Here is a 26905-nt window from a genome sequence, read left to right as displayed (position 1 = left end):
TTAAGAGTACATGTACTCTTTTTCGATCGAAAAATGGGCGTACTCTTCTTTTTGTGAAATTTTACCAAATGTTCTCTTTTTTGATGAAAGACATTTGATCAGAAAAACCGACGTATTTCTTCCATTTTTTGAAGTTGTTTTACATCTTATGCAAAAACTACGAAGGGAATACAGCTTTCGACTAATTACTTTAACATTTTGTTCTAATAATCATGCATTTTAGTCGTTATAAACAGTGAGCTCGATAAGCGCTTTGGAGTATGCAAGCAGTAATCAATATGCACAAAATTATGTTTAGTATTATAATATTTTAAAAGAAAATGTATACCTTATTGTTTTTGATTGAATAAAAATATCTCGGTGCCTCAAATAGCACGAAATATGTACAGTAGAACCCTGCTAATCCGAACTACTATTTTCATTCAAAATCCATGTAAAAATATGTTTTATCATCGCGATATACTGTTGCAGTATTAGATTTTGAGGAAAAATTACCTTAATGGGTTAAATTCCTAAAAAAAAAGGGTATTAAATAGACATTTTTGGCAAGTTCAAAATCTCAACTTGCCAGAAACGACAGGTAAATAGAAGAATAAAATCCATGTATTTATGAACCGAGTATGGGCTTGTGATATAGCTCAGTTGGCAAGTCTGTTGTCTCCTGAGCCGATGTCCACGAGTTCGAGCCCAAGAGTAAACATCGAACACAGTTGTACCGGATAGTTTTTCAATAACGATCCGCCAACTGCAACGTTGATAAAGTCGCGAATGCCATAAAGATGGTAAAACGACTATAATCGAAACAAAAAAAAAATGAACCGAGCTTTGCGCCTGAATAATATGCAAAACCAGTGAAAAAGGATTGGGTTTGTTAATTTATTTCGTCTAATCCGAGGTTTGACTTATCAGAGGTGGTCCCTTCCCCCATTCCCTCGGGTAAGCGGGGTTCTACTGTACATCTTTTTGCATACTATCCTGGCGGAAAGCTCGGTAAATATTAGGAACTTGGGCCAACCTGATGGCTGGAATAGCGTGGGAGCTCAGAAAACTGGAGTTCGGCTGAACGGGGTTCTACTGTTTAACGTTTCTCCTGACTTTTGGATAAATGATCTCAATGTACTCTTTTTGGTGTCGCGGGATATGGTAACCCTAGTCTAAGTCTAAGTTTTTTGTTGCTCAATCGACAAATAGGCATTGAAAACCCTATCCACTGACACTGTATTTAAGATCAACCGTTGGTGCCGCGGCTGCAGCTTGTGGTCATCTGCTTGCATATCTTGGAGATTTAAAACTGAGCCACGGCCTGATCTACATATAACTACTGGTGAAAAATATAACAACGGGGTTTCTAAATATGATCAGTCGAGCCCCCAATTCACTTTTTTCACGATGCAGCTTTTAGTCCAAATTTGGACTAATGTGCAATTTGCAAGCTTCGTAAAATGATTACAATTTTTTGTCCAAGATGGAACCAATTGGGCCGATTGAAACTTTTAAACTATTCCCGGTAACTTTTCTCAAGTTTGGTCCGGATAAATCCGAGCAATCTGAAATAATTACAATTTCATTTGTTCAATTTCATTGAAGACAATTCACTTCATGCAACGCCATGAATATATAAAAAAAAAAGCACAATTTTGTCGGCATCAATTTTTTTCTAAATCCTTAGATACGATTTAAACTTTGCAGACTTGATTCGATGAAAAAACAAATTTCCGATTAATTTCGTTTCACTTTCTTTCTGTTATTTTGGAATAATGCCTAGATTTGGTTCAAATTTGCCTAACTTTTTCCATTTTTTTTTCAAAAAATCGTTCAAATTCCTGATAGTGCGGATATGTGTGATAGAAAGTATCGTATGCCTTAACGCCCGATATTATGATATGCATAAAGGTCTGATCAGTCAATGGAGCACGCTAAAATAAAACTGAACTCTAGAAATTTTGGAAATACGAGAGACACATACTTGAAAAAGATCCTATGAATTAAACATCTGGTTGAAAATATTCGACTCAAAACATGAGAGTAAATCGACGGCAGGAATAAAAAAAATTGAAATATCCAATTGTTTTGTTTTTTTTTTCTTGAAAACTGAAAGAGTATTCAGCCGAATACTTGTTTCGCCGAATACTAGAAAATGTTTCTTAGGTAAATCTGAACTAAATATTAACCATGATTATTATGTATATTTTCATCAATTTTAGACAATTTTTAGCCATTCTTTGTAATTTTTCTTCATGTTTTAGATATATTAAGAACTTATTTTGTTATGTTTAGAATGTTTGATGTCTTATGTATAAAAATGAAAACCCGTTTTCACAAGAAATCGGCCGACGAGAACCAAAGTTATTGATGAAAAACTGGTTTTTCATGTTTCTCCCGAACAAAATGTCTCAAAACCCCATACAAACTTCAGGCTCGATGAGCGACCCCTTCCCGTGATCTGATCTGGCCCAAATTTGGCATGAAATCTTGTACTAGGCCTAGGATCAATTTTAGCCTGCAGCGCATAACTTTTTCAAAAGTCAGGTCATTTGGGGCACTCTAATATACATACATTATACTGTAAAAGCGGAAAAAATCATAACGAATCTTGTCAAAATTTAAAAAAATATCACTCGCGTTTGTCTTGATTGCTTGTCTTCCATATTAGACGATTTTGTTTGATGTTCTCACAGTTGATAATGAAGAAAATTACGTGTTTCTGTGTATGTTCAAATGAAGCTAGGAGTCAAAGAGTTTGTTAAAAACAGTAGATATAAAATAAAATTACAAATGAATATATTTACGCAGCGTTATCTTGGTAAAAGGTAAAATTCGATAAAAGGTCTCACGAAAAAAAACACTTATGTCATCGAAAGTCACAGCCTACCGAGTCTCAAACTCAGAGTCACTTCATGTATATTCTCCCAAATAGGAAAGTCTTAAAAAAGGACTTACTTGATATAGGGGATGTTCGCTGCGACGTGATATTTTGCTCCAGGATCAAAGTCCAGCTCCGATCGCAGCACCGGTGGCTTCACTCCTCCAAACTGCTCCCTGTTGAATTGGAAAAGAGAAATGATCACTCAACAATTAAGTTCGATCGTTTCTCATAAAATATTCTTACCTCAAAAGCCACCAGTGACAATTGTACTGCTCCTTTCGCACTTTTTTATCAAAAATATCGTAGCGCCATGCCTCGAGGGATAGCGCAAATGGCAGGAAAGCCAATTTCTCAAGCGCCAACGAAAACAGGAAATTGATGTCGTGTGCGGTATCATCTACATTTTTCTGTACCAGACCCAGGTTCTGGAGATGTTTTGGCGAAGCTACTGATAAGGTAACAGCATCCCCAATTGCCTCATGGAAGCCCGGATTAGCTCCATCCCGGAAAACTTTCGGATTATTCCGATAGTTCAAGAAGTAGTACACGTGTGCCATCTCGTGATGAACCGTTATCAAATCTTTGTGCGTCACAGTTGTGCACATTTTGATGCGGTAGTCCTTGCCGGTGCAAAAGTCCCATGCCGAAGGTTGACACAGGATTGGCCGATCCGGTGGGTTTGTGAAAACGGAAGTTAGCCAAAAGTCCGGCGGAAGGGCACTCATATTCATTGAAACATAAAATTCTTCCGCCAGCTGGAACATCACCAGTGGGTTGTAACCCTGTTTTACCATTTCTGGTGTTACTTCCAGGAAACTTCTACCTGGGTAGGGTATGAGAATGTCCAAAATGTTGCTCCAACTTTGTCCATACATATCGCCCAGGATGTGATCCGGAATGGGGGCATTTTTGTTTATTTTATCCGGTCCGTAGAATTCACGAAGTTTCCTTCTCACGTAAGCGTGAAGCATTTCGTACAAAGGAAGAATTTCATTCCAAACTTGTTCCATCTCCTGTCTAAAGTTCCGTGATTCATACGGGAATTGCCAATAAGTGGCAGCGTTGGAAAAATCTGTAATTTATAATTCATGTTATTGCTTGACTCAGTCAAATCAAAATCACAATCACGCCATACTATTAACACGAGCCGCATCGTTCGTCAGATCTACAAGCTGTTCAAACATTTCCCGCATGTGTCGACCGGACTTTCGTCGCCATTCCAGCCATGTGTACTGCAGCTCATTCCAGTCCCTAGATTTGGCCATGATCTAAAATTTGAAAAATCGAACCACAAAAGTGAAACAATCAACAATGAGCGAACTGTCAAGGTTCTGCGTTGCGCCATCATCATTTTTTCTCTATTTCTCTTACCTCTTTCAAGTGGGGCTGGAGCCTTAGGCCACATTCGAATGGCCGCTCGAAGGCACATATCTGGGCACCGTTGAAGATTGCCAACATGTCGTTGACGATCCGATTGTACTGTTCAAACACAAAAAAAAACAGTAAAAAAGCACATTACAATTGACCTTTCTGGTGTGGTAAATGGATCGGTGTTTTGACACAACACCGACTTATATTATGTTAGATCGATGCAACTTACCCGATCCAGCTGGTCCGGTGGCAATGCACTTGGGCCAATTATGGACATCAGCTTAACCTGCCGGTACAGTTTATCGTCATAGATCTTGGTTTGGTCGATGTGCCGCATTTGGTCCCACAAAAGCCGCTGGAAGTCGTTGTAGCGCTGCTGGGCCGCAATCTGAAATCATAATTAAAGGCTTAAATTGCCAAATTCATCTGCGTTTTATTGACATTGGAATGCATTCCTTGAAGACCTTATCAAAATGAATCATTCGAGTTTTCACAATAACAAAAATCTATTGGAGATAGAAAAAAAAACTTGATGATTTTGTGTAACGAATGCTTTATTTTTGGTTATTAACTAGACTTTCTGAGACGTAGCCCCAAAAGTTGATCATTCTGGTTTTTAGAAAAGGATTTCATGCCTTGAGGTTTATTCAAATTACTTCCGTCTCAGATTTATTCAACCCCATTAGTTTCCACCATTGTCAATTTTAAGCTCTTGATCCAAACCGCTGTATCTCTCTTTTTTTTTAATATATTTGTACAAAATTTATGAGTCTGAACATCTTGGAACGTTACTAAAACATTCCCCTCAGACAATATCGAGCATAAATCATAAACAATCAGTTTATTAAAAGTTGAGGGAAAAAATAAAAAGGATTCTTAACCCTTCCTTTCCAGATTTTTTATTTTTCCTTTAAAATAATTTTAAACGGTTGAAAATGACGTGCACATCAAGAAAAAAAAATACGACTTTTCAATTTTTTCATACATTAATTGTTGCAAATTTGTTTCTTTATGAATCGAAGGGTTGAGAAAATCAATCCATTTTATTGCATCGAATCAACTTCTAAACGCTAAGAACGCATCAGTATACTGAAGCTAGAAACCATAATTTGCACATATTCCAGCGTGACGCCTAACCGCATGCATCAGTTTTAATCATATGAAAATAAGACGGTTGGTTGCGAACATTACATATTTAAAATGTTATCTTTCAATTCAGAACAACCTAGGGAAGGAAGACTGAAATTCGCTGTATCGTAGTCTGTATCATTTTTTTACTGTTCGGCAAAAAACCAGCAATTGTTGAAATGATTTGTAATCGTTCAAATTTTAACTTGAGATAATCAGTTTCGTGTAGCAAGTCATGTAACTCAGTTGTTTAGGTGCTAAATTTAAGTCTTCTGAGTAATTTGCTGTAGATTCAAAAGTAAACATCGAAATCGAATACACCAGCTAGACTATCTAATACCAGTCTGTCAACTCTGTCGTAAATATAAACTATGAACTTTATAAAAATGTTGTTCGGTCCATGGGAACTACCCAAAATCTAAATCTGTTATATAAGCTATTTTTAGAGCAACCCTTAATCAAACAATATTTATTTATCAGCTTCAAAAACTTAAACGAAATTTGAGCGAATCAATACGCCTGTTCATGCAAGAATTTGCCAGAGCAAAACAAAACCTGATTAAATCATTGTATTATGCAAAACAAGAGCTTTTCAGCATCAAAATTTCTTTTTGTTTAGAAATTCACTTAATAAGAAAGTAAAATTTTGAACCTTTGCACTGGTCGGTAGATTGATGAGAAAAATATGAAGTTTGAAAGATTTTTTTTTTATTCAGTCTTCCTGCCCAGACAAGCGATACAGTTATGTATTATTGTAGTTTTTTGAACTTATAGTCATCAAAACATATGAGAATGAACTAGTGCCGTACCCAGCAAATATGAAATTGTATCAGAAATGATAACTTAAGTCGTTTACAATGGTGTTGCTGTCGCAATTCTAAGTGCATAGTGAAAAGTTCGTATAAAATGTCGTCTAAAGTCAGTTTAAATCGAATATGATAGAAAGTCAGCTATATTTGTAAAATTTTTAAATGATTTTGCTCCCGCGCGGGCTTCAAGTGAGAAAATCATCGTCATGTCTCTCTGCAACCAGCACTGCATCCGGATGACATAAAATCAGATAGGAATTGAGTAATATTGGCCAATGAGAGAACTGGAAAATATTGTCGCTGTCAACGATTTGAAGGCTATGAGAACAAAATCTGGCGCTCTCTTGCATTCTCCCGATAGGTACGGATAAGGTGTCGGGTAAGATGTAGGATAAGGTGTCGAATAACGCCCAATTGGTGTAGTTTTCGTCGTTTTAGAAAGAAATGAAATTTATGTATGTATATTGCCTCCACATTGATAGATAATTGCTGTTTTTCAACAGTCATACGATCATTCTATAATATATATGGAACGTATATAAAAACAGCATAAATTATAGTTACAAAAATGTTTGCTGGGGTAACTACTATTCCATTTAAAAAATATTATATCTTTATTTATATAAAAACCTATTTCTGTCTGCCTATCTGTTCCCTATAGACTCGAAGACTACGATTCGATTTGCGTGATACTAGGCAGGTGGGGTACTGGAGGCCGATACCGATGAAGATTCCTATTATAGTTTGTGATCCCTTCCCCTCACAATTATCGGGGAGGGGGCCTTCCAAACAATAGACAAATGATTGCATAACTCGAAAACCGAACCAGCAAATGGTATCAAATTTGGCATGGGAGGGTATTTGGGTACTAGAAATAATTCCACGAATATTTAAGACTTCTCCCTTTCTCCAGTAGGGTGATAGGAAAGGATGAGGGGTGCTTACAATTATTTACATGACTTTAAAACTAATCTAGCAAATGGAACCAAATTTGGCATGGAGAATATTAGGGTACGAGAAATGTTTCTACCAATTTATTGCAACCCTCCCACCTTCCAATGGGCAAATAGGAAAGAGGTAGAGGGGCTTCCGCACAATTTTTGTATAAATCAAAAACAAACCAAGCGTATGTAACAAACTTTGACATGGAAGGTCACGGATTAATCATTCCCTGAGTCTTTGGTATCCCTCCACTTCCAGTGGGAAGATTGGAAGACGGAGAGGGACTCCTTACAATTTTTTACGTAACTCGAAAACTGTTCAAGGAAATGGAACCAAATTCAGCATGGAAGGGTATCAGTATACACAAAATATTTCTATGATCGTTTTAGACCCCTCCTTTTTTCCATTGGAAAGCTAGAAAGTCTATAAGTATAAGTTAAATTACAGATTCAGTTTTCGAGATCAAATTTTTCATCTTGATAACGTTTGATAACGGCTCCTAGACGCCTTTCGAAGTCATTGCAAATCTCACGCACGACTTATTTCGGCATTTCGTCCCAAATCTTCAAGAAATGTTTCTAAATGTGTTCAACATCGAATCCTTATCGTCGTCCACCTTCCAAAGCATGTATTCCCAGATACTGAAGTCTAGTGGATTTAAATCCAGTGACGATGCAGTCCATTCAGGCGAACTGATTAAACAAGGCAAAATCTGTTTCCACCATTCATTATCGATAAATGCTTTAAGCGATTGTGCAAATGCCCTTTGGTAATTCCTTTGGCCTTTGGAATATTCCTCGTAGATGTTCTTCACCAAACCATCACAGATGATGTATTTCAATATAGCTCGATTGGTCTATTGATCTTCGACTTTAAATCATTACTATTTTGTTATTTAAAAATGAATTTATCATGCATTTTATTCAACACTTTGTTAAATAAAAAATATCATCAATACACATTTAGTAGTCTATAATTTTTCAGTGCATTTTTGCTCTCGCCCCTTTCTTGTGAGCAAATTTGGTGACTTTGTCGGTCCTGACGGCAACGGCCCTATTTTGCTCACCCATATAGTAACCCCCGGTGCGGTATCAGAGTTATGGTGGCGGGTTAGCATTTTCACTTTGCTTCCGATTGCTGCGGATACTCTAAGTTCTCAAAAAATGTAATAAATTATAAGAGAGGGGTAGTGATACCAAATATCATAAAAAAAAATTTCGTTCTCAAAACCATTTCAAGCCAAATTTGGTTCCATTTACTCAAACAGTTCTCAAGTTATGCAATATAAAATTTTATGAGAGCCTTACTCCTCAGATCGTCTTTCCAATGGAAGAAGGGAGGGGTCTCAAATAACCATGAAAAGATAACTTGGATTCAAATACCCTCCCATTCTAAATTTGTTTCCATTTGCTTGAATAGTTTTCGAATGATGATAAAAATTGTATAGAAGCCCCCATCCCTCTATCATTTCTCCTTTGGAAGAAAAGAGGGGTCTTAAATAAAAATAAAAACATTTCTCGTTCCCAAATACTCTCCTATGTTGAATTTGGTTCGTTTTGCTCGCATAGTCATTCAGCTATGAAAAACAATAAGGAGAGCAGGGCCGTAGGAAGAAGAGGGACTTTGGTGACTTATTTTTATCTATGATATGTTTGCTCAAACACCGCACGAATAAAAAAAAATTTTACAAATATTTCTTATTACCTTTAACATAACCTTTTTGAGTTCTTTTATATTGAAAGTTTTATGTATTATGTACATGGAAGGTTTTGAAAATACATCCGAAAATCTGTAAAATGGCAAACTAGATTTGTATAATGAATTCGTTAGTAAAAAATTAGAGAACTTACTTTCTTCGATGGTAAAAATCTTTGAGTTTGCTCTAAAATGTGGTCAATTTAGCTTATTTGATTTGAATAAAGAATAAGTTTTTATAAGAAAAACTTCGATTCGTTACAAAAAAACACTTATTCTACCTGAAACTTGCAAACTCGATCCCAATTCAGATTTCCGTTTTAAACTTGGTTCTTGGTCAAACTGCAATAATAATATTCCTACATGTTTCTTCATCCTCCAAAAGTAAAAATAAATTCCTTAAATAAAATCCTGTGGATGTTTTTCCCAAAATTAAACTGTTTGATTTTAGTTACAAATTTGAAATTTTGGATTTGAAATAACAATGAAAATTATAAGTCTGTGGTCTCTTGGAATTTGAATTCCTTAACGAAATAGAAATCTCGGTAATTATAACTCATTTATGAGCTGTATTTGAATTTTGAATATTTCATATGAATCTGGATTTTGAACTTTAATATTTATGAAAGTTGGTTCAAAATTCAGGTACAGCACTAATGTTCAAAATTCAGATTAAGCTCATAAATGAGTTAAAATTATCAAGATTATTAATCATAAAATTTGAATTTTGAGTCATTTTCCGAAGTTTTACAATTCTGAAATGTAAAAAACACAATTTCTGAATTAAGATACCAAATCAATATTCCGATATGAGCCAGCCAGCCTTCAATCATCAATCTAGTTTTTTATATTTGATGTCTTAGGTTTCAATCTGAATTCATTATTCAATTTTTTTTTATTTTTAATCTGAATAGAAATATGAATTTCTAATGATGGATCTTATTTCAAGTTTTTCATCACCATTTTGCAGTTTAGAATTTTGCAAAAGAATTAAGTCTTCTCGATTTTCGGGTGATTTTTCTCGGTGATTTTAAAATAACTTCCATTTGGTTTACGTTTCGGTTTACTTTATTAAAAATTTTCAACCATCTTCAGAACTGTTTAAATAACGGAAAAAAAATTAACTTATCAATTAAAAAAATTAAAATTTTTTTTTTAAAAAATATCTTCTTACACTAAAGCTATTAGGGTTAGTTGTCCTACTTTGGACCCTTTAAACGGTGATTCTAAAATAATCATGATTTTCTCAAAAATGAACGGGAAATTTATATCCTTTAGGAAATTTTTATATAAGTCATGATCTTGTCTGAAAGTTTTAATGCAAATTTTCAACATAGGTTACGCCGTTATTGAGAAATTTGCAAAGATATGGATGAGCAAAAGTTCCAACATTGAACCTACTGTTCCTATTTTGGTACTGGACCGGTTCCTTTTAATGGACCTAGAACTAAAATTCATATTAAAGTATGATTTTTGGAAAATAAATAAACAAATTCATTGAAAATGTAATCTTTAATTAATTATTATCATAAAAAAGTATTACAGCTTTTTAACATTAAAAAACTAAAATTTCTATTATGAATATCACAAACACTTCCATTCCCCGTCAGCTCTATCAGCAGAACAATAGCTGAAACTTGTTTGTGTCTACTTACTTATAGTTTATATCCGTAAAGCTGGCCAAAACTGTTAAGAATATTCAATATTGGTTCAGAATTATGCCTCAATAAAAAATTCGCACCTTTGTTGAATTGTTGGTGTTGATACAAAGTTTTGGTGATTTTAGGTCTAAACATGGAACATCAAAGTCGATAGTTTCCTATATTTGGACGCTTTGCAAATTTTTCGAAATTTCCATTGATTTTCATGAATTTTAGGAAAAATAGGTAGGATGGTTCACATTCTTCACAATGAAAGTAATTTTCTTCTAAGCTTTGGATTGGACAGTAAAAAACCGTGATTTTTCCTTAAACACTCTAATTTCTTAAAACGCGCCCCACTAAATGAGCTGTCTGATTTACTACTGATGAGAAGGTACATTTTCAAAAACGTTGAAAATTTTATCATAAAACTTTTAATGTCAAAAAACGGTATAATAGGGTTCAAGAAGAATAAGAGTTCATTGTGTGCATAGAAATATAATCATTTTATGCCAGCAAAAAGAATTATTTACAATTTTCGGCATTTTAGGACTAAAGTAGGCTCTAGGTCCAAAGTAGGAGCACTTACCCTATACACCTGCTGGGGCAATCAAATTTTAATTTTCGCAGTCACTGTTGTTGCTGCTGCTGCCGCTAACTGTCGACGCTACTACTGTTTTCCGCCTGACTTCCGCGTCGTCTTTTTCTCGTAGCTTTTTCCATAGACCGTTGTAGAAACTTGAGATACCTTTGGTATCCTGTTGGATGTTTACCGCTTGATTCTCTCGCATTTTGATGTGTAATTTTTCGGCTATCCGTCGGTGGGTCGTGTTGGTAATTCTCTCCAATATTCTCGTTTTAGAGAAACCAAAAACATGACCAGGACCGTTGTCTAAAGCGTGTTGCGCCAACCCCGTGGATTTTTGTTTTAGGCGTACGTTATTCTCGTGCTGCTTGATGCGTTTGAACAATGTTTGAGAAGTTTGTCCAATGTACTCGTTACCGCAAGAGCATGAGATGGCGTACACGACATTCGTTTGCTGCATTAACGGTATTGGGTCCTTGAGCTTCGTGAAGATGTTGGACTTAATTTTATCACACGGCTTGGGAGCAGCAACCAGATTGTATCTCCGCAAGATTTTGGCAACTTTTTCAGTCAAACGTGGTATGTCCGGGAGCGATACGAAGCGGCTGCCGTCCGTTTTATGTTCTTTGTTTTCCAAAGTGTTGAACATCAGGTGTACTCTTTTTTGTATTATGTAGTCGACCATATTTTGCGGATAGTTGTTTTTCTTGAGAATTGACTTTACTGTTACTATGCTGTTTTTTTCTGTTTTTAACATCGGACAGTTTTAACGCACGATCAATAAGCGCAAATGCTGTATTTGATTTGTGCGTATATGAGCTTTCAGAAAAGAAATCTAAATAGCGCCCATCTGGTTGCTTAGGGAGCCAAGACTTTTCAATCTTCTCCCCTGTTCTGTGCAAAGTCATATCAAGAAAGCGGATTTTCGCATCATTCTCCCTTTCGATGGTGAATTTCAGGCTCGTGTGTGCGGAATTAAATGTATCGAAAATTGTGTCCACATCTTCTTCCCGGGCAACGATAAAGCAATCATCCACATAGCGCCTGTATATCGAGATGTGAACATTCTTCTTCTTTAGTTTTTCAATACATTCTTGTTCAAGTTGTTCCATTGCAATATTTGCGGCGACACAACTTATCGGTGAGCCCATCGGAACTCCATGGATCTGTTCGTAAAATTTAGAGTTGTATTGGAAAAATGATGCACCCAATACAACCCTAAGAGCTTGTTCCAATGAGCCAAGCGGGATGTCGGTATATTTCCTTAGCTTGTGCCATTTTTCGTAAATGTATTCGAAAGTGCTCGACGTCGGTACATTTGTGAAGAGCGAGTTAACGTCTAGCGAAAACATCACACAGCCTTCTGGGACCTGTAGCTTCGAAATTTCGTCTGCAAATTCAAAGCTATTTTTGACATGGTACTCAGTTTTTCCCAGAATGTTATTTAGGATTGTCGCTAGATATTGTGCCAATCAACAATTGACAAACGACAAACGACAAACGACAAACGACAATCGACAATCAACAATCAACAATCAAAAATCGGCAATCGACAATCGAAAATCAACAGTCATGAATCGACAATCGACAATCGAAAATCGACAATCGAAAATCGACAATCGCAAATCGACAATCGACAGCTGACAAACGACAATCGACATTCTACAATCGGCATTAGACAATCGAAAATCGATAATTGACAGTCCACAACCAAAAAAAAAATATAATCGCAAAGTGTAGAAAGTCTTGAAATCCTTGAAAATTTAAAAAAAAATATCTTGAAAAACCAACATAGAGAAAACTCGAAAAATTAAAACAAAACTGTTGATTTCAAGAATCGACAATATCAGACGATTTAGAAAATTTAAAAAATAATGAAAATCTAGAAAATTTAGAAAATTTGAAAAATTTAATAAATAAAAGATTGTTAATTTGAATAAAAAAAACTTAAAAATCTAGAAAATCTTGGAAATCGAGAAATTTACGAAAATCGAGGAAACAAACATGGAAACAAATCAAGGGAGAAAACATGAAATATCAAGAAAGTCTAAAAATAATTGAGGACTTCAAGAAAATCTAGAAAATCTGATTAATCTGGAAAACCATAAAATTTAAGAAAATCTAGAAAATTTTTAATCCAGAAAATCTGGAACTCCAGAAAATCTAGAAATTCTAGTAAAGGACATGGTTTAAAAACATGCATAATCACCTTTTCCTGGACCCTCATGGGGGGAGGATTACCACCAAAGCCCTCCCCCCGTTCCTACGGCCTTAAGAGAAAGGGCCTTCTTCTCTTACTATCACCCCACTGAATGGAGGAAGGGATGCCAAATGTTTATCGAAACTTTTCTTGTTTTCTAATCCAACCCCATGCCAAATTTTGTTCCATTTGCTTGATTAGTTCTTAGGTTATGTGAAAATTGTAATGGTGCTCCCTCTCTCCCTTCCAACCTTCGCAATGAAAATGAGCGAGGGTCTCAAACAATCCAAGAAACATTTCTTGTACCCAAATACTCTCCCATGCCAAATTTGGTGCCATTTGCTTTATCGGTTCCCGAGTTATGCAAAAATTTGTCTTTTATCACTGTTCGATGTTTTCAATACTCGCCAAATTCACGTTCGATTTGATCAGGGTTATTGTTTCGATTTTATCACGCTTTTTTAGAAATCATTAAAAAGCGTTTCAACTACTGAAGACATTATGAATGATCATTAAAGACAATAAAAATACATTTTCCACTATTATTTTAAGTTTCGCCAAATTCACAGTTTCGCCATTTTCAAGATGAAATATTTTTTATCGCGATAAAATCGAAAAACAACTGTAAATAAAAAATTACAAAAATACTAAAGTTTAGACTGATGCAAATTTATAACTAGCGTGGGTTGCATAATAAGCATATCCCAGCGTGTGGAAACCTATGCTGTTGCATGATACTCTGTGGTAGTTAAAATTGAAATAAGAGGAATTTAAGATACTTTCTTGTTCAATATTTCTGTAAGTCGATATTTAGTTTATAAATTTAGGAACAAGAAATTTCACACTTCATTCTTGATAGATTAAATTGCATATGTGTGTGTTTTTTTTTTTTATTTTTTAACTAGCTGATCCCGTACGAACTTCGTTTCGCTTTAAATCATTGGTACGTCAAAATGAGTTTAGAAAATGAATTCGAAACATTCTTTCGACAATTTTGGGGAAAAAATTCAACAGTGTTTAAAGTCGCTACTATTACTATTACTTGAAATTCAAATTAAACAGTGGATTAGATTTTTATTAAAATTTATGTGAGAGTGTTTTCTTCTCGATCGATTGCAAAATCTAGATATTATGGCAGAAACATGTACTATTTGTTTATGTGCACGACTCTTTTGCTTGACCTTCACACTTAAATTGCTTCCAACAAAACTATTGCACAAAACACTGAACATTCGATGAAACCCTCTTTTTCTGTCCCATGGCCCGAAATTCGATAATTGAAACCAATTTTACGTTCCTCAAAACTCCCTTGTGCCATTTTTTCTATTCAAATTGTATGTAAAATAACGTCAGGAACTTGAAAACAGTGAACAGTAAATATAGACGCCCCTTTCGCCGAGTCAATTGCTCATAGTTTATAACCCTCATCTGAACATTTTCATCTCAATCCGATGCATGATCACGACAATATCGCGAAAACAGTGAGTAACGAACATGGACGGCCTTTTTTGACCACGATTCAAAACTTGACACCTGAAATCAATTATCTTTCCTGTTAAACTCCCATGTGTCAATTTTCATTACATTTCTATGCTCAATCAAGAGAATATCGTAAAAACAGTGAACAGATAATAACCCCTTTTGCCAACCCCTGAGTCAAGATTTGAAACCTGAAAGCAAAAGAGCGTCCCTCAAAACTCCTATGCGGCAATTTTCATCTCAATCCAATGTAGAATAACGTCAATATCGCAAAAACATTAAAGTTGGGTATGGACGACTCCTTCAGCCAACTTCTGATCCGCAATTCGAAACTTGAAATCGATTGTTCGTCCCTCAAAACACTCATGTGCTAATTTTCATCACAATACGATCTATAATAACACCAATATCGCAAAAATATTAATCAGTAGATATGGACGACCCCTTTGGCCGACCCCTGACCCAAAGTTTGATAACTGTAATCGATTGCTCGTCTCTCAAAACACTCATGTGCAAATTTTTATCACAATCCAATGTGAAATAAAGCCAATATCGCAAAAACATTAATCAGTGGATATGGACGACCCCTTTGGCCGACCCCTGACCCTAAATTTGATAACTGTAATCGATTGCTCGTCTCTCAAAACACTCATGTGCAAATTTTCATCACAATCCGACGGAAAATAACGTCAATAACGCGAAAACAATATTTGTCTTGTATGGACGGCCCCCTTCAGAAGGGGTCGTCCAAAAATCTAAAAACATTTTTCATCATTCCTAGTCCTAATGAGCATCCATGCCAAATTTCAGATCTCTAGCTCTTAAGACGGCTGAGTCTATAGAGGACAAACAAACAAACAAATAAACAAACAAACAAACAAACAAACATACAGATAAATGCTTTTTATATATATAGATAAGAGGTACCTAAGAATATGTACCTTATTAATTCAGTTCTGTCTATAAAACCAATTTTTTAAACAGATCAATGTGAAATCAGACACATAACACGTTCTGGTGCGTAATATCTAGGTTTTGTAGAAATAAAATAAACATGTAATTCAAAATTTTATTATTCTGTTTACATTTCTAAAATATAAGTTTCTATCACACAGACGTCGAATCGCATGCAACATGTCAAACAGCTTGTTACAAATCAAGCGGAAAGTGTCAACTTCCGAGCTGTCATTTACAAAAGTCACGAAGTTCAATGTTGCCACCGACCGCATCTAAATGGCTCGCCTGTTAAAAAGTGATTCACCTGCTGCGGCGGACTTCAGAAAAAAAAACCACCACCATATAACAAACTAATTGACACATTTTTTCCCACACTGCCTAGCGCAGCACCAAAATCTAAGACGAACCATTCATAACCGCACGCGAATCATCAACGCCCAGAGAATAGACGGGCACCATTCATTGTATAGTTATTTACTATGAGGCGCGGCTTGTTGTTGTACCTACATTAAATTCCAATCCCGCGAGTGGCCGTCATTCTGTGGTTTATTGTTGTTTTTCTGTAATTTTTTACCTCCTCTCTTACACACAGATGGGTTTCCACTTAACGAAAACCGCACCCCTGAAGTTTTCCGATCCACCCACCTGGCAAGTTCTAGACCCAGAACCTCAGAAGATTTACTTTTGCGTGACACATACGATATCTGTCAGCAGAAACACGTTATGATTCTGGCCAATTCTTGGTCATCTGGTGGTACGAATAATAACAACGCCATGGCGTGGAATAATTCAAAGAAACACTGTGGAGTTGGTTGGTGTCTGTGTCAATGTCAAACCACCAGTAGAGGTCACTCATTTTCCCACAATTGTTCACCATTGTTTGTATGCATGGTTAAAAGCGCGTTATCATGAGTTGTGATGAACTTAACTAGATTTTAACTATGTTCTGCAGATACAGCGGTTATTTTTTTGGACCAATAACATATATGTAATTAACTGTTTTGTTGACTAAAGACAAAACATTTCGAAGATGACCGGAAATTCAAACAAACTTCTAAAAGACTAAGTTAGCATTGAACAAAATGAGAATAAAAAAACATCATAGCTCGTTTGATATATTATTCAAGTTTGAGAAATCCATAGCTCACGGTTGAACGAACCATTTCCAAAATCAAGTCAAATATAAAAAAGTGTACAAACATAACTGATATTTCAAAAACAGAAAAAACATTCTTATCAATAAGATTACTAAAAAAATCATACTTACAGCTTCAACTTGCGTTGCATCGTTGACGTTGGTTTCGAAATTCCACTGCGCTCCCACGTTCAACGAACATTCCAGAGAACTTTTCCGATCGATATCACCCAGCAGCGTTTTCAGCTTTTCCATCTCCAACCGTATCCGGCGCTCTTCTTCAGGACTCAAAAACGGTCGTGGATTGAATGGATCATAAGGACGATTGAATTCATCCTCCGGTCGAATGCCATCGTACGGTCTCCGATTGGGATCGAAACGGCCATTTTGATTAGGATCAAAGCGACCATTTTGATTGGAGTCAAAACGACCATTTGGATCGTAACGACCATTCTGGTTCGGATCGTATCGGCCGTTGTTCTGCTGATTTGGATTATACGGTGTACGATCTTGGTAGAGGTTCGGATTATCTACGTCACGATCGACGTACGGTCGACGGTTCCTATCATAGGGACTATCCCGATTACGATCGTAGCTGTATGGATCACCCTGATTTGGAGTGTAAGGAGCGCGATTCTGATAAAGCAGAGGATTTTCCACATCCGATACGTATCGATTGGGATTCCGATCGTAGGGATATCGATCCCGGTCGTTTTGATTACGGTTTCTATCGTAGTTACGATCATCATCGTTGTTGTACCGATAGCGATCGTCGTATGAAAATGGCTGGTGAAATGAAAAATAATGAAACAAAATGAACTTCTCAAATAATATCTCAAATCAGCATTCAAAGGAACAACAAATAAAAAAAACAGCAAATAAAGAAACAACTCTTCCCTAGCTAGTTTTGTATTAAGATAATTGAAATTTTCATAGAGTTTGCTTAAGGTCACAAATAATTTTAATTTTCTGGGATTATAATATATTTTAGTGTATTGGATGAGAAGATAACGTTTCTGTTTAAAAATAGCTACTTAAGGAAACATATGCTAGTTTCGAAACCATCGGCCAAGCTGCCGGGCTGTAAGCAAGAATAAATTTGAATGAATCGACCAAGCGTTGTGCGTGTGTTTGACAGCCGGTAAGATTTCATTCTGAATTTTCTGAAAAACTGCGAAGCACTTCCGTTTCTCCCATTTTCATCACAATACAATGGAGGATGGAAACAATCACCGTCCAAGCACCACGAAGCAAGCATGAAAATAGGGGGAAGTGACCCTAAATGCGGATATTGGGTGATATGCGCAAACAGCCAATTTAAGAAATGTCTGATACATCGAGTTTTCTAATCAGAGCAGTTTGAGAGAAATCCGCTTTCGACACATGACATGAAAAAAAATGTATTGTTATACAAAGTCAAAAAAAATTTAAGAAAAATTCAACAAGATTTCGTTAAAATATATTAAACATTAGTGGGTACAGAAACTGTAAACAAAAATATCATGGGTTCCCTTTCTGATTCATCTGAAAATCAGAAATTCAACAAATTGAAGCTTTTAGCAGAGTTAATAATGATAAGATTTTGGAATAAGAGAAAGGTTTTGAATGCCCGTATCAGGCAGGTTAAATGACTGATTCAAGAAAAATAGATAAGCTTATATTTTTTTATTTTTATCATGAAACATAAAATCTACTCTCTTAATTAATTTCTAAACTTTCACCAAAATTTCAGCTTGATGTTCAGCAAGTGTTTCTACCATTTTCAACTAAATTATATTGCAAGTGGAACTGAAATATAGCTAAAAACATAAATATGCGCATTTAGCCCACCCTGAAATAGACTATTTTAACTACTTTTATTATAAAATCTATTTCTCAGATGTCGGCTCATGTGCATAATGTCTTCAGGAATATGAAAGAAAATGAGTATTCTTCTTAGTATGCGCATTTAATCTCTTCCCTAATCGAATAGATCATCCGACCGCTACTCGGTTTTTGGAAGGATTCAATCCTTGATTGACCGTGACAGAAAGGCAAAAACAATTGACCCTCGTACACCAACTGACCCAGATAGACACATGGCAAAGTGGTGCTACAGGTTAGATGAGTTAACGCAGTTGTTTTTAGTTCGATACTCACCCTCCGTCGGCATTTATCTAATGGGACAAACATGCTTTTCAGTATGTTTGTATGTAATGGTAATACGATATTCCGAAAATCGCTCATTTTGCCATTCGCATATTGAGCCATGCCTTACAACAGCAGAATCGTAGCAGTCATTTGTTCCTTCTCCAACCAAATTAACCCATTCGAGACGGCGACTTTTTTCGAACGCGTCCCCCAGGAGCCAAAAATTTTTATTCTTTGATTCGATCAATTTTTATCTGAAAAACGTGAATACAATGAAATTTTCAAAATTTAATCGTAAATTTACGAAAAATGTCCATTGCACACCGTGTGTGCAGATCGCTCCTCGAAATAAAATTATTTCGAGGAGCCGCATTGCACACACGGTGTGCAATGGGCAGAAAAATGAAAATACACCATTTAAAACATAATCAACCTTCGTTTCAATTTTTGCTTGGTTATAAAAGAAAAAATATAATGCCAAGAATATTATGTAATGTGGTTTGAACCAACAATAAGTGTTTTTAAAACTTTTTCCAATAAAAATTTGTTAACTCTTGTGATTAATGACGATGGTTTCAACTTTGTCGGTTTCTACCCAATTTTTTCTCCTGTGGATTTTTTTCTATCCGAGAACTATTTAAGTAGTCTAACTATTAAACGCCGGTTAACTTATTCTTGTAATAATTTAGAACTTTTCATAAAAAATATGCAATGAAAAATTTAGTGTTCATCACATAATCTTCCGTACATTTTTCTGAATAGCCCCTTGGAATAAGGGTGATTTGTCCAACATTTCATGAAGGCACATCGAACGGAGCGTTCAAATTAAAAAAAAAAAAATTGAATACAATGTTAAACTAGAATTTTCAAGAAATTCATTAATTGATCGTTTGAATAAATTTCATGAAAAAAAAATTAAATTCAATGATGGTGATATTATGTATAAGCAAACACTACAGAGCTAAAGTTTATTCCATTCGGGTTTTTTTTTTTTAAATAAATTGTAAAAAGTAACCAATAATTGAAATTCTATTTGATCATTCGATAGCTACCGTAAATAATATTTTCAACTACAAGATAGAAATTTCATGAACACCTTTGTGAAAGTAGAATCTACTAAAACTCCCCGCCAAGGGCTAAATAACCCAATAGCACACTCTAAATCTTGAGAATTTAAAAAATAAGACTATACAATACGGAATTCACACAAACGCTAAACACCAGGTCCTAGATGCATATCAATTTCAGTTATTCTCTCCACACCATAACCTAAACAATCAACAACGCAAACTTCTACAACAACAGCACAAATAGCCTGCAAATGCCCTATTGTCTGTATCGACAATAGTCTGTACGAAACGAAAATCTGTCTGCGCTGCCTAATTTTATCTCATTTTCATCCCCAGATATTTTGAAAACATTTTCATTCACAGTGAAACCATTGTCAAATTATGTTTACGTTTGCTTTACAGATTCTATTGGTTCAAGAACCATTCAAATTGGTCCACTAGTTTCATCAAAATCATGAAAAAGTTAAAACAACTTCCATTGCACACACGGTGTGCAATCGGTCTTATAGCCTCGGAAAGTCATTGCACACACGGTGTGCAATCCGTCTCGAGTGGGTTAAACAAACAAACATGCATAACAACGGACTTCTGTATTTTTACACTACTGAAAAAACCCGATTTAATACACTTAACAGTGGATTGGAGCCTTTCTAACAGAGTTTAAATTATATTTGGAAATATATAAAATAATATAGAATATACATGATAGATTCCTTCCCTCTGAATCATATAAGTATGATTTCAGATATTCAAACACGAAAAATTCCAATCTCAATATAAAAAAATGATGCCTGATACGTTTTTTTGGGGAAAAGCGAACTGGTATGTAAGGAGCTCATTTTATGTATGGAAAGAATGGTATTTAAACAGTAGAATTTCCAAGATTTATAACACGCTGAAATGGTGCCGTGGTAGCAACCAGAACTTTCACGTTGCTGGTCACGGTTCGAATCTTACTGTTTTTTTATGCTTTTTTTTTACTGAATAAGTAAAACCAACTACAATATTGATGGATAGCCGTGACGCGTGCCCTAGCATGATACCTTTTTTAGAGCTCAACCATGCATAGAGGAAAAATTCCCACAAAAGGAGGGGAAAGTAATATGACTATTAAATGATTAATCTCATTCTGTAAACTAAATCTGAAATCTTATTCTGATTCTAAAGTTTGAATTTTGAGTTACAACACTTAGTCTAATATTTGAATATAAGTTCCAATTTCAAATTCCAGGTTGATCTTTAATCCAAATTCTTAATCAGAATTCTAAATCTGAATTCTCAATCTGAATTCTGAATCTGAACTCTGAATTTGAATTCTAAATCTGTATTCTGAATCTGAATTCTGAATCTGAATTCTGAATCTGAATTCTGAATCTGAATTCTGAATCTGAATTCTGAATCTGAATTCTGAATCTGAATTCTGAATCTGAGTTCTGAATCTGAATTCTGAATCTGAATTCTGAATCTGAATTCTGAATTCTGAATCTGAATTCTGAATCTTAATTCTGAATCTGAATTCTGAATCTGAATTCTGAATCTGAATTCTGAATCTGAATTCTGAATCTGAATTCTGAATCTGAATTCTGAATCTAAATTCTGAATCTGAATTCTGAATCTGAATTCTGAATCTGAATTCTGAATCTGAATTCTGAATCTGAATTCTGAATCTGAATTCTGAATCTGAATTCTGAATCTGAATTCTGAATCTGAATTCTGAATCTGAATTCTGAATCTGAATTCTGAATCTGAATTCTGAATCTGAATTCTGAATCGGAATTCTGAATCTGAATTCTGAATCTGAATTCTGAATATGAATTCTGAATCTGAATTCTGGATCTGAATTCTGAATCTGAATTCTGAATCTGAATTCTGAATCTGAATTCTGAATCTGAATTCTGAATCTGAATTCTGAATCTGAATTCTGAATCTGAATTCTGAATCTGAATTCTGAATCTGAATTCTGAATCTGAATTCTGAATCTGAATTCTGAATCTGAATTCTGAATCTGAATTCTGAATCTGAATTCTGAATCTGAATTCTGAATCTGAATTCTTAATCTTGTAAATCTCATTTTGATTGTTTTGCATCACACGGTTTTCAACATTGAAATTTCTTTCATCCAAATTTTTTTTTATGATTTCGGATTTTACAACTTTTAATAGTATGGTTTTACCCCTAAAAGTATGCAGCAAACTTAATTTCAGAAAAATTGTGAAAAAAAGTTTTCACAAAACAAAATCGTGTTTTCATGCGTAATGATCTTTAAGTCATCGCAAATTTATCAAAAACTGTGCAAATTGGTATTCTTGGAGAAACAATTCCAGAATTGAAAATTGATAAAGTGAGGAGAAATTTTACGGATGATGAAAAGAGCGAAAGAACATTTTTGCAAGGAAAATTTATTAACGTACACCATACTTTACCTCGCAACATCCAGCTTCATCAATTTTTAATTCTGATATTCTTTCTCCATGAATCTAAATTTTTCACCGATATGCCGAAAATAAATTTACAAAAATTCTGAATCTGAATTCTGAATCTGAATTCTGATTCTGAATTCTGAATCTGAATTCTGAATCTGAATTCTGAATCTGAATTCTGATTCTGAATTCTGAATCTGAATTCTGAATCTGAATTCTGAATCTGAATTCTGAATCTGAATTCTGAATCTGAATTCTGAATCTGAATTCTGAATCTGAATTCTGAATCTGAATTCTGAATCTGAATTCTGAATCTGAATTCTGAATCTGAATTCTGAATCTGAATTCTGAATCTGAATTCTGAATCTGAATTCTGAATCTGAATTCTGAATCTGAATCTGAATTCTGAATCTGAATTCTGAATCTGAATTCTGAATCTGAATTCTGAATCTGAATTCTGAATCTGAATTCTGAATCTGAATTCTGAATCTGAATTCTGAATCTGAATTCTGAATCTGAATTCTGAATCTGAATTCTGAATCTGAATTCTGAATCTGAATTCTGAATCTGAATTCTGAATCTGAATTCTGAATCTGAATTCTGAATCTGAATTCTGAATCTGAATTCTGAATCTGAATTCTGAATCTGAATTCTGAATCTGAATTCTGAATCTGAATTCTGAATCTGAATTCTGAATCTGAATTCTGAATCTGAATTCTGAATCTGAATTCTGAATCTGAATTCTGAATCTGAATTCTGAATCTGAATTCTGAATCTGAATTCTGAATCTGAATTCTGAATCTGAATTCTGAATCTGAATTCTGAATCTGAATTCTGAATCTGAATTCTGAATCTGAATTCTTAATCTGAATTCTGAATCTGAATTCTGAATCTAAATTCTGAATCTGAATATGAGTTCTGAATCTGAATTTTGAATTCTGAATTTTGAATCCTGAATTCTGATTCCTAAACCTGTATCCTGAATTTGAAAACTGAATCTGAATTCTGCATCTGAAATTGAATCTAAATTATGTATGAGTATGTAGAAATGAAAAAAAAAACATAAATTCATTCTTCAACACGAGTAAAAAAAACGAGGGTCATAAGATCTTCATATAAATTCCCCCCCAACGCAGTTTCCTGTACGGCTCTGCATTTTGTTGACACCCGGCATGGCTTTAGACACTATAATTTCATAAATGAAATTATAATGTCTATAGGCATGGCGGACTCTGAAGGAAACGCCCATCCGCCATTTGCTGCATTGAAAAGCAAGAAGTGTAAGATATAAACACTGTTGCCGTATTTGCCCCAGCAGACTGAGAAACTGCCCAGACCACGGTGCGTCTTAGTAATGCCTTTTACCTATTTGAGTTTGAGCCGCTTTCAATCAAGCGTGCCGATGGTTTATTGGATAGCGCTTGCAACTTGGGATCTGAAGGGTTTTGGTTCAATTCTCGAGTTAATAAAAATATTATTTTTTTATTTTGATTATCTTCAATTTATAAATGATTGCTGGTGCTGCTGCTTCGAGGCGCCACTAGCAACTTTTTTTTATGCCATAATAAGTATGATATGTATTTGGTAAAGAAAACGGTTTCAACTATTTTGTTTTTTTCCCGTTTTTGAAAGGGTTGTGTAGAAAAAAAAATGCATTCTTTTGAGACTAAAATCATTTTAATTGTGCAGCCCAGTTTCGCAAAAACGTTCTAGACATTTTTAAAATGGCACATACAAATCCACGGACATCAACAGAACTCGTCGAGCTGAGTCGATAGGTACCTATAAAGGTATGTCTAAGACCCATAATTAATGATCTCTCAAATCGACCGATAACCAAACCTTTCTGTTAGAAAGGCAAAAATGATGCCTGATACGTTTTTTTGGGGAAAAGCGAACTGGTATGTAAGGAGCTCATTTTATGTATGGAAAGAATGGTATTTAAACAGTAGAATTTCCAAGATTTATAACACGCTGAAATGGTGCCGTGGTAGCAACCAGAACTTTCACGTTGCTGGTCACGGTTCGAATCTTACTGTTTTTTTATGCTTTTTTTTTACTGAATAAGTAAAACCAACTACAATATTGATGGATAGCCGTGACGCGTGCCCTAGCATGATACCTTTTTTAGAGCTCAACCATGCATAGAGGAAAAATTCCCACAAAAGGAGGGGAAAGTAATATGACTATTAAATGATTAATCTCATTCTGTAAACTAAATCTGAAATCTTATTCTGATTCTAAAGTTTGAATTTTGAGTTACAACACTTAGTCTAATATTTGAATATAAGTTCCAATTTCAAATTCCAGGTTGATCTTTAATCCAAATTCTTAATCAGAATTCTAAATCTGAATTCTCAATCTGAATTCTGAATCTGAACTCTGAATTTGAATTCTAAATCTGTATTCTGAATCTGAATTCTGAATCTGAATTCTGAATCTGAATTCTGAATCTGAATTCTGAATCTGAGTTCTGAATCTGAATTCTGAATCTGAATTCTGAATCTGAATTCTGAATTCTGAATCTGAATTCTGAATCTTAATTCTGAATCTGAATTCTGAATCTGAATTCTGAATCTGAATTCTGAATCTGAATTCTGAATCTGAATTCTGAATCTGAATTCTGAATCTAAATTCTGAATCTGAATTCTGAATCTGAATTCTGAATCTGAATTCTGAATCTGAATTCTGAATCTGAATTCTGAATCTGAATTCTGAATCTGAATTCTGAATCTGAATTCTGAATCTGAATTCTGAATCTGAATTCTGAATCGGAATTCTGAATCTGAATTCTGAATCTGAATTCTGAATATGAATTCTGAATCTGAATTCTGGATCTGAATTCTGAATCTGAATTCTGAATCTGAATTCTGAATCTGAATTCTGAATCTGAATTCTGAATCTGAATTCTGAATCTGAATTCTGAATCTGAATTCTGAATCTGAATTCTGAATCTGAATTCTGAATCTGAATTCTGAATCTGAATTCTGAATCTGAATTCTGAATCTGAATTCTGAATCTGAATTCTGAATCTGAATTCTTAATCTTGTAAATCTCATTTTGATTGTTTTGCATCACACGGTTTTCAACATTGAAATTTCTTTCATCCAAATTTTTTTTTATGATTTCGGATTTTACAACTTTTAATAGTATGGTTTTACCCCTAAAAGTATGCAGCAAACTTAATTTCAGAAAAATTGTGAAAAAAAGTTTTCACAAAACAAAATCGTGTTTTCATGCGTAATGATCTTTAAGTCATCGCAAATTTATCAAAAACTGTGCAAATTGGTATTCTTGGAGAAACAATTCCAGAATTGAAAATTGATAAAGTGAGGAGAAATTTTACGGATGATGAAAAGAGCGAAAGAACATTTTTGCAAGGAAAATTTATTAACGTACACCATACTTTACCTCGCAACATCCAGCTTCATCAATTTTTAATTCTGATATTCTTTCTCCATGAATCTAAATTTTTCACCGATATGCCGAAAATAAATTTACAAAAATTCTGAATCTGAATTCTGAATCTGAATTCTGATTCTGAATTCTGAATCTGAATTCTGAATCTGAATTCTGAATCTGAATTCTGAATCTGAATTCTGAATCTGAATTCTGAATCTGAATTCTGAATCTGAATTCTGAATCTGAATTCTGAATCTGAATTCTGAATCTGAATTCTGAATCTGAATTCTGAATCTGAATTCTGAATCTGAATCTGAATTCTGAATCTGAATTCTGAATCTGAATTCTGAATCTGAATTCTGAATCTGAATTCTGAATCTGAATTCTGAATCTGAATTCTGAATCTGAATTCTGAATCTGAATTCTGAATCTGAATTCTGAATCTGAATTCTGAATCTGAATTCTGAATCTGAATTCTGAATCTGAATTCTGAATCTGAATTCTGAATCTGAATTCTGAATCTGAATTCTGAATCTGAATTCTGAATCTGAATTCTGAATCTGAATTCTGAATCTGAATTCTGAATCTGAATTCTGAATCTGAATTCTGAATCTGAATTCTGAATCTGAATTCTGAATCTGAATTCTGAATCTGAATTCTGAATCTGAATTCTGAATCTGAATTCTGAATCTGAATTCTGAATCTGAATTCTGAATCTGAATTCTGAATCTGAATTCTGAATCTGAATTCTGAATCTGAATTCTGAATCTGAATTCTGAATCTGAATTCTGAATCTGAATTCTGAATCTGAATTCTGAATCTGAATTCTGAATCTGAATTCTGAATCTGAATTCTTAATCTGAATTCTGAATCTGAATTCTGAATCTAAATTCTGAATCTGAATATGAGTTCTGAATCTGAATTTTGAATTCTGAATTTTGAATCCTGAATTCTGATTCCTAAACCTGTATCCTGAATTTGAAAACTGAATCTGAATTCTGCATCTGAAATTGAATCTAAATTATGTATGAGTATGTAGAAATGAAAAAAAAAACATAAATTCATTCTTCAACAC

General features: G+C 34.6%; 1 protein-coding gene across 1 annotated transcript in view; it reads right to left on the bottom strand.

Moving 5' to 3' along the window:
- The window catches only part of LOC129749948 (angiotensin-converting enzyme), a 405427-nt gene that overhangs the window by 360618 nt on the left and 17904 nt on the right, over positions 1 to 26905 (bottom strand). Inside the window, exons 2-7 of the mRNA XM_055745102.1 lie at positions 16941 to 17594; positions 4467 to 4625; positions 4238 to 4345; positions 4002 to 4134; positions 3110 to 3938; positions 2941 to 3039 (exon numbers count right to left, since the gene is read on the bottom strand). Coding sequence (XP_055601077.1) covers positions 2941 to 3039; positions 3110 to 3938; positions 4002 to 4134; positions 4238 to 4345; positions 4467 to 4625; positions 16941 to 17594 — 1982 coding nt within the window. The remainder of the gene's footprint in view (positions 1 to 2940; positions 3040 to 3109; positions 3939 to 4001; positions 4135 to 4237; positions 4346 to 4466; positions 4626 to 16940; positions 17595 to 26905) is intronic.

This window comes from Uranotaenia lowii, chromosome 2 (genome assembly GCF_029784155.1).
Source record: "Uranotaenia lowii strain MFRU-FL chromosome 2, ASM2978415v1, whole genome shotgun sequence".
Lineage (NCBI taxonomy): Eukaryota > Metazoa > Arthropoda > Insecta > Diptera > Culicidae > Uranotaenia > Uranotaenia lowii.
This window is presented reverse-complemented; position numbering and strand designations above follow the sequence as displayed.